Source organism: Rutidosis leptorrhynchoides, chromosome 1 (genome assembly GCF_046630445.1).
Source record: "Rutidosis leptorrhynchoides isolate AG116_Rl617_1_P2 chromosome 1, CSIRO_AGI_Rlap_v1, whole genome shotgun sequence".
In the NCBI taxonomy this organism is placed as follows: Eukaryota; Viridiplantae; Streptophyta; class Magnoliopsida; order Asterales; family Asteraceae; genus Rutidosis; species Rutidosis leptorrhynchoides.
Genome location: NC_092333.1, coordinates 42,763,325 through 42,774,659, shown reverse-complemented (window position 1 = coordinate 42,774,659; position 11,335 = coordinate 42,763,325). Strand labels below are relative to the sequence as shown.

The 11,335-nt window shown below is 31.8% G+C and overlaps 2 protein-coding genes across 4 annotated transcripts; both read right to left on the bottom strand.

Moving 5' to 3' along the window:
* Positions 1-2,569: 2,569 nt before the first annotated feature.
* On the bottom strand, positions 2,570-9,935 carry LOC139886428 (pentatricopeptide repeat-containing protein At5g06540-like). Of its 3 annotated transcripts, XM_071870249.1 has the most exons (11): positions 6,878-7,034; positions 5,939-6,112; positions 5,588-5,726; positions 5,368-5,439; positions 5,031-5,171; positions 4,875-4,940; positions 4,731-4,793; positions 4,475-4,618; positions 3,826-4,167; positions 3,036-3,430; positions 2,570-2,920 (listed from the first exon to the last, which is right to left on the bottom strand). In XM_071870249.1, exons 1-7 carry the CDS (start codon positions 6,888-6,890, stop codon positions 4,781-4,783), a joined length of 618 nt encoding a protein of 205 aa, XP_071726350.1. In that variant the 5' UTR covers positions 6,891-7,034; the 3' UTR covers positions 2,570-2,920; positions 3,036-3,430; positions 3,826-4,167; positions 4,475-4,618; positions 4,731-4,780. The 3 variants fall into 3 exon arrangements, with proteins under 3 accessions (XP_071726350.1, XP_071726351.1, XP_071726349.1); XM_071870250.1 differs by lacking the exon at positions 4,475-4,618; XM_071870248.1 differs by lacking the exons at positions 2,570-2,920; positions 3,036-3,430; positions 3,826-4,167; ... (5 more) ...; positions 5,588-5,726; positions 6,878-7,034 and adding an exon at positions 8,333-9,935 and having other exon boundaries at positions 5,997-6,112.
* LOC139863672 (probable LRR receptor-like serine/threonine-protein kinase At5g63710) lies at positions 2,627-4,192 on the bottom strand. Its single transcript, XM_071852301.1, has 3 exons — positions 3,826-4,192; positions 3,036-3,430; positions 2,627-2,920 (listed from the first exon to the last, which is right to left on the bottom strand). Exons 1-3 carry the CDS (start codon positions 4,190-4,192, stop codon positions 2,627-2,629), a joined length of 1,056 nt encoding a protein of 351 aa, XP_071708402.1.
* Positions 9,936-11,335: the final 1,400 nt, after the last annotated feature.

Here is an 11,335-nt window from a genome sequence, read left to right as displayed (position 1 = left end):
TGTTAGAATTGATTTTATTATTAAATATAATATTAATAAATTGTATTATTTTATACTAATAATAATAATAATGATAATGATAATATATAATAATAATGTTTCTTAATGATAATACTTATTAACATCAAGTTACATGTTTAAATTTTTATCTCTATATAATATATATTATAATAATATTAATAATACAAATAGTAACATTAATTTTTAACATTAATGTTAATAATAAAAGTATTACTAGTAACATTGATATAACAAATTATACTATTCAAATCCCATATATATATATATATATATATATATATATATATATATATATATATATATATATATATATATATATATATATATATATATATATATATATTAGTAATATTAATAATAATGATATCAATATTGATAATGAAAGTAATATTACATTCTATCTTGTAATTACATTTATTAATATTATTTATTAATTATGTAATATTTCATATACATTATATATATTTATTATTTATACATTTTAACAATATACATATATACTAGTTATGTATAGAAATTATATACATATTTAAACTGCTATATATATAATTATGTTTTAAATATCAAGTTTTATTACTTAGATAAATACGTTGATTATATATATATTGAAACAAGTAAACTCAAATTATAACATTATACATTTAATATTTTGCTAACGTTGACAAATTATGTTCGAAATCATTTATATTCAATATATCATATATAACAAGTTTTAATTATTTTAAGTTATTTTCCAATAACTAAATCACTTAGTAGTTCATTAATTTATTTAATTTATTATATATAATTATTTATATCTACATTTCTGTTTACAATCAAATGTTTGTGAATCGTCAGAAATAGTCAATGGGTAATTGATTACATGAATATAAATTTCAAAACTTTCGAGACTCAACATTACATATTTTGCTTATCGTGTCAGAAACATATAAAGATTAAAGTTTAAATTTGATCGGAAATTTCCGGGTCGTCACAACATAGGTATGTTGTTAACAAATTCAAAATTACCCCCACAACATACATGAACAACAAATGCTTCATCATTACTACAGCTCATTAATACACAAATTAGTGAAAAAAAATAGATAAAAGTGTACCTTAACGATGCTCTAATGACATGATCTATTTGGAAATGAAGTGAAATGAAATTGGTTATCTGGAGTTGTAGCCTCAATAAATACACAGGTACAAAATCTTATCCGTAAAGGTACAAAAAATCTAACAAAATCTTATCCAGAAATCAGAAAAAATCCATCCTGATAAGGCGCAAGGCCGTAAGGACGCAAGTCATGAACCTTGCGCCTTGCGTTTGTACGCAAGGGCGCAAGTCGCAAGGTCGCAAGGACTAATGATCCTTGCGCCTTGCGCGGGCAAATTCTAAAAAAAAAAAAAAATTAGGGTTCCAGCTCAAAAAGGGGTAAAAATGGGCAAATAGGTGATAAGCCCCAAACAAAATTAGAAGATTGTCTGCAAAGGAATAGCCCATCTACTATTTATATTTAAGAACTTAATAAGAATGTGTGGGCTTTATTTTGTCAAACAAATAGCCCAAAACGATAAAAAATAATAAAAATAAAAAAAATGGTGCAAATTACTTCCTATCTCATTTTGATTACTTTAACTTTTTTGGGTCCCTTTTCTTAAAAAGAAAACATCAAACAGACACATATTTTGGTTCGAGAGAGGACTCGAATTCAAAACTTCAATGTTCGTTAATGAGTTTCTTGATACCGCTTTCCAAAAGGGTAGTGATATATCCTCTTGTGAAATTGATAAATCCACTTACTTTAATGCATTAAGTAGTTGTACCGTACATACTAGCAAAGCATGATGAAATTGGATTTATCAAAATTAAAAGTGGAAATATCAACACCCTTTCCAAAAGGGTATTTATTTTCCATGGTTCTAACAAAAGGATTTAATATCACAAAACGGTTGAGTGATATTACGGATAGGCAACGGAACCTTTTTGTCTCAAAATTGATTAAAAATATATAGTTTCTTTTAGTATTTTGTATGTCTGTATATGTCTATCTGTCAACTTCAAATAAAACGAGCTACACGAACGAACAAACATACAAACAAGAGAATAAAGATGAGAAAAAACAACGAAAACCCGGCATGAAAATGAACCGGCCTAACTTTCGGGCAAAAACAACTGACCGAACTCCGGCACGAGATATGACAAACAATCCGGGACGAAAACCAAGGCATCCAAAGAGGCAAAATGAGGAGCCCATGAAAATATGGAAAAGAAAGCCGGAAAAGTGCTTCGGTGCCTAGAACCCTCAAGAGACCGAAGAAACAACCAGCAAAAGGAAAAAAAATTGCCATTTTTTACTCTAGCAAAATAAGCCAATTTGTCTTCATCGGATAAAAACAAATAAAAAATTCAAACTGAAAACTTATAAATTAAACAGCCACTTAATATATGAGCAGGACAAGAAAATGCCACCAAAAAGCACAAAGTAACATAAATATCTCATGTAAGTTTACAACACATAAACCCGAATATACTAGTAACATTTTCATGTATTCTTTTTAAGTATTAAGTTTAGTAACCTCCAAGATCCGGGTTGACTCAGTTTCATCGGGCTCGTGATACCTAAATAGCTTCTTGATCTTGAGTAGAGTCTCCGCCCCAAGCAAATTGGTGCGACATACGTGAAAATTCTTGATTTCTAACTTCTTCAACTTTCTCCCATTCTTCCCATCGTTCGGCTATATCTTGTCCTCGTAGCATATGAATTACCTCTCCCATTTTTGGACGTTCGTCAGGTGAACCTTGAGTGCATAACAATGCAACCTGAAGCATGTTTTCAACTTCTTTTGAATCATAAACAGTTAGGTTGGGGTCCACAATGTCAGCGATCCTCATTTCTCTTAGTAGTTTCTTGATCTGAAATTGCCAACAGGATTATGCCAACAAAAGGGTCAATTAGTACTTATTGGAGAACAACATTTTTTTAAAAAGAAAGTAGAACTTGTTACTTAATTAGTACTTAATTACTTACATGATCAAGAAGAAGAACATCTTCCTCTTCTTCAAGGCGAGAAAGATCAACTGCACGTTGTCCAGTAACAAGTTCTAACAATGTAATACCAAATCCAAAAATGTCTGTTTTTTCAGATGATTTTCCAGTAGATAAGTACTCGGGAGCAATGTGTCCCATAGTTCCGCGTACTTGAGTTGTAATATGAGTAAGGTTAATATCCACAAGTTTTGCCAGCCCAAAATCACCAAGAACAGGTTCAAATTCATCATTTAAAAGAATATTTGCAGCTTTAAGATCACGATGTATGATCTTAGGATTACAGTGCTCGTGTAAGTATTCTAGGCCACGCGCCGCGCCGTATGCTATTCTTTTTCGTGTTGCCCAATCCAAGCCTTTCTCCCCTGGTTTCAAATCTTTCAAAGAAGAACAAAAAAGTCAAATATCAAAAAATTTAATCACATAAAGATGCATATAAGCCGTGGGGTCACTTTCAAGTTTCAACACAATCAGCTCGGTAAATTTGACTAAGGCTGCTTTTGATTGAACCACATGATTAAGTGTTTAATGGTTCATAATCATATGATTCAAAGGTTTTGCATGAACTTGGTTCTGAATGACAATAACATGTTTGGTAATTATTCTGAATGAACAATATGAATGAGGTAAAATTACATTATTAACCTTTTACATGAATAAAAAATTCAATATAGTTGTTTGATAAGTGTTCATGATATTATTTAAGGATGGTAAAATTATGTTATTAACCATTTGTGATTTTGACACAAAAGTAAGTAGCTTTGTACAGTACCTCTTAAGTGATATGCAACACTAAGATTTTGCATAAAGGGGTATACGAGTACTCTTTCATACGATGTGGTAGCAAACCCAATCAACCTAAGAAGATTACGATGAACTGCAACGCTTATCAACTGAACTTCCCTCAAGAATGCAGCCTCTCCACCTGGACTATGATGATCAGCGAGTCTTTTAATTGCAACTTTTGTGTTGTCACCCATAACGCCTTTATAAACTTTTCCAAACCCTCCTCGCCCTATAATGTTGCTTTCATTAAAATTGTCGGTTGCCAGCTGTACTTCACGCCACGAAAATCTTTTAAGTTGACCGAAAGAAACTTTACTGTCATCTTCGCCTGGAATGATACACTCAGTAAACATTGTTAGTACTCAATAGTAGAGGATACAAAATGGACGGGTTGGATAATGGGTCAAAAGGGCAACACAATTTATTTTAGTTTAGGTTAAAATAAAGACCAAACTGAAATTTTTTATTTTTTTTTAAAGTTCTATGCATGGTTTGACATAAAAAAGTATATATTTTTGGAATATATATAGAACATGAAATAATTCAGACACAACTTTCAAGATAGCATCACAAATTGGATTATGAGTTGAATTTGTGAAAAGGCAAACAACAATAAGCAAGAGGAATTAACTAACCTTCGACATCAACATAAAAATCACGTAGAAGTTTACGCTTAAGGTTGGAACAGTAAAAAAAGATGGCCCCAGATAGCAAAAGCACAAGGGCACAACAGATCGAGCCAACAGTGACAAGCTTTAGTTTTGACTTTTTGGGAGAGCCTAAGAAGAAAAAGGAAGAAAAAAAAAAAAAGTGAAAAAACGCCCTTCGAGTCAGACTTTAAAAAACCCTAAAGAACACCATTGATGAGATTTGAAGTTTTTAAAGAAGAACCTGAAACAATGGAACTCGAAATGCAAGGTTGGTGCAGGTTGGTTCCACAGTCAAGAGATGTTCCTGTAAAACTGAATACCAAAATAGTTAACTGTACTTTTTATCAATTGCATTATCATTTAACAATTAAACGATGTTACTTACTTGAATACGTTACTCGAGAATAACTTCTCAGGGATTTTTCCACTTAGATTGTTGGACGAAAGATCCCTGCAAAACGCATATAGAATTATTTATGTGACAACAACAATATAAATGTAACTTCAAATTACAAGTAATTTAGGTTGAAAAACACGTTACAAGTAATTTAGGTTGGAGAGTTGATTCCAAGAGGTTGGGATAGAGCCACTGAACTTATTTCGTGAAAGATTTAGATTTTGTAAGTTCATCAAGCTACTTAGATCAGGCAACTCGTCGGATAAGTTATTATTATGTAAATCCCTGCATAAAATAACAAAAAACATCATAATTACTTCATTATGAACATGATATATTGTTTTAATTTTGTAATTTCCAACTCTTCTACATGTTAAAAGCAACTCTCTGTAATAATAATGCTATTTGTCACTATATGCCTAAAAGTGATGCCCATTAGTAGTAAATAAGAATAAGAATTTCAATCGAGTAATAAACATACAAGCTTGTTAAAAACTTCAAATCGGTTATGGAACTTGTGAGTTTCCCCGTAAAACCAAGTGAACCCAAGCTCCTAAGAATGCACAAAAACTTACTGTTAGCTTTAAAACTACATTAGCAAACCCTTTTGTATTATAAAACAATATCTTGGTGCGCCATCTCATATACATCTTATTCATAAAGTAACAATCTTTAAGATAACAAGAAACTGAAAAACGTACAACGATATGACATTTCCGCCATCATGATCACAAATAACGTGAGACCAGGAATAGCATGGGCTAACTAAAGAACCACTCCAATCTTTAATTCTCTCATTGGTGTCATTTAGATCATTTGAAAGCTTTAGCAAAGCTTCAACTGAGATAAACAGAAAGAAAAATCATTTTAGAGTAAACATCAATACAATTTGATGATTAAGATATTACACCATTGAGATGCTAAACCATTATAGTAAACGATGTTTTCCAAATAAAAATTTCGTGAATGATCAAAAATCTACAAATGAATATCCAAAACTCAGATTTTAAACAATTCAGGAGTTTAAGGGGTTTAATGTGCTGATGATGTACCTTCAACAGAACGATTGCTTTCAGAACGACAATGGCTCAACAACAAAAGCAGAATAATATAATGAAGCAGCAGCTTAATATGAAGATGGCAATAGTAACATGGTCCATACAGACGCATTGGTTTAACCTGAAAATGACTGTCCCCAAAATACCTGTTGTATTTCCTTGATGAATCTGCAAAACAAATGTAATCATAATTACATAAGTGAACTTACTATCAGTGCAAATAAAAGAACTTTTTTCGCTTGTTAGTTGTGCGTACACATACAAGAAAAAATCATTATTAAAATAGTGGCAGAAAGTTGCAAAAGTTAAAGCAGTTAAGAACCCATTTCAACATACTTAAGCAAGCTCTAGAGTAACAACTGTAGTTTGCAATGTATAAAAATGACCATCATAATGAAAAAAAAAAAAAAGAAATCAAATAATGATAAAACAGTCAAATGAACCTCTTTGACATCTCCCTCCAAAATCTTGATTCTTGGCATATTTTTACTGGAAAAGGCTTCATATCACCCTCAAGTTTGTTAAAATAGTTTTTAAAACTTAAAACCAAACTGTAAGATCAATAAATAAAATAATTTTCATTTAAGTGATTTACTGTAATCAATTTGAATATGTGGTTAGGCTATGTACATGTGAGTAAAAAATACTTACCATTCCCGGTAGCCTGAACAGGAAAAGTATTTTCCGTTTATCTAATATTGTTAGTTACTGTGTAAATATTATACAATGGAACCCAAGAACATAGTCCAGGTCAAATATTACTCATTACCATAAAACTAGCATGTTGAAATAAGTTAAGCTCTAACTGCCACCATAAAACCCAACATGAAAATCCCACTAATTAATAAGAAAGAATGAACACAATATATACTAAAAGACACATACAAAAAGTGTTGTGTGGGCGATAATTTTATAGAAATAAAAAAAGCTTACTTGGTGTAGCCATAGATGTTGGAGAAGAGGGTGTAACAAGAAACAGGGGAAATTATAAATAATGATAACAAGAATCATGGTTAATGTATTGTCTGAAGTGATGTTTGTGACTGATGATGTTCCTAAGTGTTGAGGACCCACAAAGCATTAAGCCAAAGAATTGGAATTAGAATGGAATATGAACTTGAAAATAATGGAAGAAAATCTAATTCGTCTTGCAAATGCAAATGTGATATGATTTGATGAGGCAAGTTGATTTTTCAACATAAATAGTAACAGTGAGAATCACACTCAGCATAAAAACAAAAGCTACCTTTTTTTGGAAAAAGGATGGATGCTTTCACAAGATGACCCAATAGTTGACTTCCTCATATATTTATGAGGGGTGTCAAGTTCGAACAATACTCCCCTACTCGGATCTTCATCCGTTTGAAATCAACTTAGTTTACCGATATGTATAGGTTTTACAAGTAACTTTCATAGAAAATGATTAAAATCAAACCTAACAATTTAGCAGGACAGTGCGTAAAAAATAATTGGTGAAGATATGAAGAGAGATAAATCATATACGTTACGAGTATGTGTTAAACATATGGATTAAGTTTTTAAGTCTACATTTTAGGTTTATATATCATTGTTCTACAAGAATTATTTTCAAATTGAAAGCAAAAATCTTTATGCAAAGATGCTTTAAACAAAGACAAAACAGGAATTTATCATACTAAAATACTTGAGTGACAACTGAAACATGATAGATTTGATACTATTAGTGACATTATAATGGTAGTTGATGTGGAATGACATTAGATGCTTCACCATTATTTGGATTCTAATATAAGATGCTTTCAAAATTTCAAACTTACAAGTGGAAGACTTTTTTAACATTTTGAAAGGAAAAAAGGTAACTAATTCCTTTTTGTTCTATTAACAATTGTTTTAAAAAATAAGTAATTCTGTTTTTTTACAATATGTGTATATAAATATAATATTTTGACTATTTGTTGATAAATTGATTGAAGTTTAAAATTACTATAGGGAAATTTGTTTTTAAATGATCAAGCGAATTAGAGTTTTAAGTGTGAATAGTAAAAATGTGTCAACACAAACTAACATATTAAAAATGCAATGAAGTGATAGTAAAGGAAGTAATATGAAATATTGGGTCTAAAGATTTGATAGGAAAAAGATATTTAACAAAAGGAAAAAATTGAAGTTGACAAAGATTTGAAATGTCAAAACGTCAACACCAAGTTATCGCCCACTCACTCTTACCCACTTTCTAGTCTACTACCCTTCCATTGCTACAAAGTTGGAAGAAAAACACTAATATTTTTAAAGATGTAAACCAAACCGCCCAAGTTTTGACCCATTACCCGACCAGTCCACAATTATACGTCAATAGTTTTCAGGAAACGCATAGCAAAAAAACAATATAATTAAAGAAGAATTGAGCACCTTGCACGCATATTCTTGGCACTTTGTCCTTCACTTCATGTACACTACCAGCCAATAATGATAATTATACTAATTCATTCATCAATACATTATGAAGTAACTGAAGAACTTTATAAAAGTCTCTAACTTGATGACAACCCGTATGACCATTAACCACAAATTTATGAACAATCCCATCGATCTCAATGAAACTCCAACCAGCAGTTGTAGCAACTTTCCTCTCCAACATCATATTCCTTAATCTGCTGACATCATTCCAGCTTCTCATATTTGCATACATATTAGAAAGCATAACATAAAGTCCACTGTGTTTAGGGTCTAATTCTACTAAATATTTTCCAGTTCTCTCCGCTAGTCCCATTTCATTATGGATTAAACACCCATGTAAAAAAGACCCCCATATTGCTCCGTCAGGTGCCATTGGCATCAATTTTATAAGTATTTCTGCTCCTTTTAACTGCCCAGATCTAGCCAACAAATCAACCATACAACCATAGTGTTCAATCACTGGTCGCACATTGTAAACTTTCCACATTTTGCCAAGCAGACGCCATGCGTTTTTCACAAGAGTTTTGTGATTACACGAAACAAGAAGTGCAACAAAAGTAATGTCATTTGGAACCGGTCCTTTCTGCTCCATCTCATTAAAAAGATTAATCGCCATTTCATTTTTCCCATTTGAAGCTAATCCCAAAATCATTGCACTCCATGTAGCAACATCTTTACAACTCATCCTGTTAAAAATATCTTCAGCTTTCTCAATTTCCCCACATTTTGAGTAAAAATCGATCAGCGCAGTACCGATATCAAGGTCAAAACCAAACGGGTCGTCTTCAACAAGTTGACAATGTATACTTCTTCCTACGTCAAAAGCACCTATCGCACCACAAGCATTAACAACACTAAGTAAAACAGATCTATTCGTCTTTACTCCAGACTCCTTCATTCCCCGAAACAACTCAATCGCTTCATTAAAAAGTTCATTTCTCACAAACCCCGATATCATCGCACTATACGACACATCATTTCTCTCAGGCATTTCATCAAACACCTTACGAGCATCATCAACACGCCCATTTCCGAAACACCCGGTTATCAAACTAGTACAACAAACCACGTTCTTATAACAGCTTTCTTCAAACACCCGTTTAGCCAATTCAACAACTTTATAATCCGAATACATACAAATTAACGCGCTAGTCAAATAAACATCAGAAATATATCCAATTTTCACAATCTGTCCATGTACTTGAACCAACGAATGCAAACAATCACTTGATTGAACCAAAACAGGAAATGTACGATTATTCGGCTTGATTCCATTGTTACACATTTGTGTATAGATAACAAGACCGATTTTTTGTTTTGGGGTTGTTGAGTAACCGTTTATTATTGTGTTGTAATCGAATATGGTTGGTATGGTTATTTGGTTCAAGATTTTGTGAGCATAATTGATATCGAATGTAGTTGAGAAAGCTAAGAGCTTGCTGGTTATGTATTTGAATCGAACAAGACCAACAGTAACTGTTTGTGCGTGAATTTGTTTGAGTTGATCAATGGTTGAGCATTTTTTAAGCAAATGAAGATATTTGGGGTTTGACATTTCATACGGCTATCTCCAAGCAGAATCTAATTTTAATCTTTCGAGCAAGACCAGCATGTTATGGTATAGCATGTGACAATTCAAAATCCAGCATAACTAATTGTATTTCTGTTAGACCAATTTTAATGCAGCGTTTTTTTTTCGGAATTTGACGCTCCAAAAGCTTATGTGTCATGTGATTTGACGCTCCTAACGTCATTAACCTTGACGCCCCGGGGCTTCAGTTAGATAATTGACGGGAAAAAAGGTACGCGTCAAAAGTGTATGCACCAATCAGATTTCACCATCAATAATTATATATTATTAATTAATATATTTTATACTCAACTAACAATAATATTTTACCACATCACTCATCAAAATTTTAACACTCAAATTTAACACTCAAATTAAAAAACTTCACTTCTTGACATTGCCACGTCACTAAAAAGTCCCTCACCTGCCTATGACGTCACAGACAGGGTTAAAAATGGTCTTATACGATCTTAGCATATCTTCACTTGGGTCTTTCCAGAGTTTCAATTTGAAGAGAAATGAAAGGAAATGGAATTTTTTTTTATCTATTGGAGCAACTCAAATTACGAATTACGTGTTTAATCTAAAGATCTCGATACCATAAGCAACATACATTTGTACAAGATTAATCTCGTCACCTGGAAATTTTTTCAAACGAATCGTATAGGATGACAATAAATTGCATTCTTCCAATGCAGATTGCAAGCGACGGATCTTGACCCTTTATTTTGCAGGGGCTAAAAGTATTCATTGGGTTAAGTATATTTCGACACAAAATTATGCGGTAGCCTTGTAGGTACCGAAACTATAACAAATAAGTAGGCATTTGAATTTGATCGTAAATAAATTAATGAGAACTATAACTTGGGTCGATATTGAATGTTTAAATTAATACAAGGGGTGTAAAAATGAAAATGATAAAGTAAACTAAGGTTGAGTTTTCCTTGTAGTATTTTTTAGTGTAACATTACTCCATTGTAGATCAAGTATACTTCATTAGTTCATTATATATTCTAATTTCCTTATATACTAATACATCAACGAAAACTTTGGTCATTTTGGTTAATATTGGGGGGCTTATAAATTATAATTGTAGATCAAGTATACTTCATTACAATTATTTAAACATAATAATAAATTTAAAAACTGATCATTAAGAGAAGCTTATAATTATTTAAACATAAAATACAGTTCAAATTTGAGCTTTATTTAAGCTTGGGGGAGGCTAAGCACCCCTCAGTCCCTCCTTGTCTCTATCTCTGGAGGGCATATCGTATTGGCAAGGGAGGAAATAGCCAAAGTAGTCATAGTTTATGGGTAATAGTTGTAAATATTTAGGAGTCAAATTTGTAATTATTCAGGTGTATGAAAGGTAGAGTAAGTGG